Consider the following 1,197-nt stretch of genomic DNA (forward strand, 5'->3'; position numbering starts at 1 on the left):
GGGAGCGCGCGCGGCCCCGCTGGTACCGAGCACCCCACCCCGCGCCCCCCCCGGGACCGGACACCACCGACACCCCCGCACGCCTTCCTCGGACAGACACCGAGACGCGCGTTTAAGAGTTTTATAACGACGGTACAAAAATTTCCATTAACGATTGGCTAAAACGGACGGAGCTGGGGTGGGGAGCGGGTACCGGGACCATTCCGAGCACCGGAGCAGGGGGCACCGGGACTGCCCCGTGAATGTGGAAGGAGGCACCAGGACAGCTGCACAGCCGAGGAGGTGCCCCCTGCAAGGGCAGTGACCTAACTGGGGGCAGCACTGCGGAGCACCAGGAAGCCTCAGCCCTCCCAAAGCCGCTGCACTGGGGCCTGGCAACGGCATGGCCAGCACCGTCCCAGATCCCCCGGTGGGTCCCGGTGGCAGGCAGTGCCTGGCGAGCAGCCACAGCCAGTGCATGGCAGTGCCTCTCTGGCTGGTGTGGGGGCAACAGCTACAAAAAATGGGGGTTTGGTCCTAAATCAGTGGGGGAAGCTGTACATGGCGGCTGAATGGTGGCTCAGCCGTCGTTGGCGGTCACCAGCTGTCCCATGCCCTCCCGGATGTAGACCGACTGGATCTCTTTTGTCTTGAGGCAGAAATCGCAGGCCCAGACGGCAGAGGCCTCAGTGGTGAGCAGCCCATAGGCATTCTCGGTCATCCCCGTGCACTCTCGGTGGAACCACTTCTGGCAGGAGGCCTCACACAGGATGGCGTCCTGGTCATCGTTCACCTCGTTGCGACAGGCCCCGCAGGGGTACACAAGCCCCGGTGGTGGCTGGTGCCCTGAGGTGCTGGTGGCCTTTCCGGGGGGCGGCAGTGGGAGGCTGTTGGTCTCCGGAGTGCTGGCACTGCGGCCAGCGCTGTTGGGGGCAAAGCCAGGCTGTGCCCCGTTGACGGTGGCGGGGGAGCCCGAGTGCTGCTCCTGGGCGAAGGTGCTGGGGGGAGGGTTCTTGCCCCCTTCTTCGCTGCTAGCAGGGAAGCTGGGATCCGCCCCAGGGAAGGGACTGGCGGTGGGGGGCAGGGGTGGCATGTTCTGCCCGGGGCGCTGCATGGGCGATTGTCCAAAGAGGTTGCTGGGCTGGCTGAAGCGCTGAGCCACTGCTGGCCCCCCGGGGGGGCTGAGGGGTGGCCCCGGGGCGCCATGCCCCCCCGGGG

General features: G+C 66.9%; 1 protein-coding gene across 1 annotated transcript; it reads right to left on the reverse strand.

The window, feature by feature from the left end:
- Window positions 1–107: 107 nt before the first annotated feature.
- Window positions 108–1,192, reverse strand: PYGO2 (pygopus family PHD finger 2; the record flags this gene model as incomplete). The annotated part of the gene is made up of 1 exon (XM_008628755.2): window positions 108–1,192. A coding segment is annotated over one exon (633 nt), but the record flags the coding sequence as incomplete, so codon positions are not given.
- Between the last annotated feature and the right edge of the window lie 5 nt (window positions 1,193–1,197).

Source organism: Corvus brachyrhynchos, unplaced genomic scaffold (genome assembly GCF_000691975.1).
Source record: "Corvus brachyrhynchos isolate BGI_N302 unplaced genomic scaffold, ASM69197v1 scaffold122, whole genome shotgun sequence".
Classification (NCBI taxonomy): Eukaryota; Metazoa; Chordata; class Aves; order Passeriformes; family Corvidae; genus Corvus; species Corvus brachyrhynchos.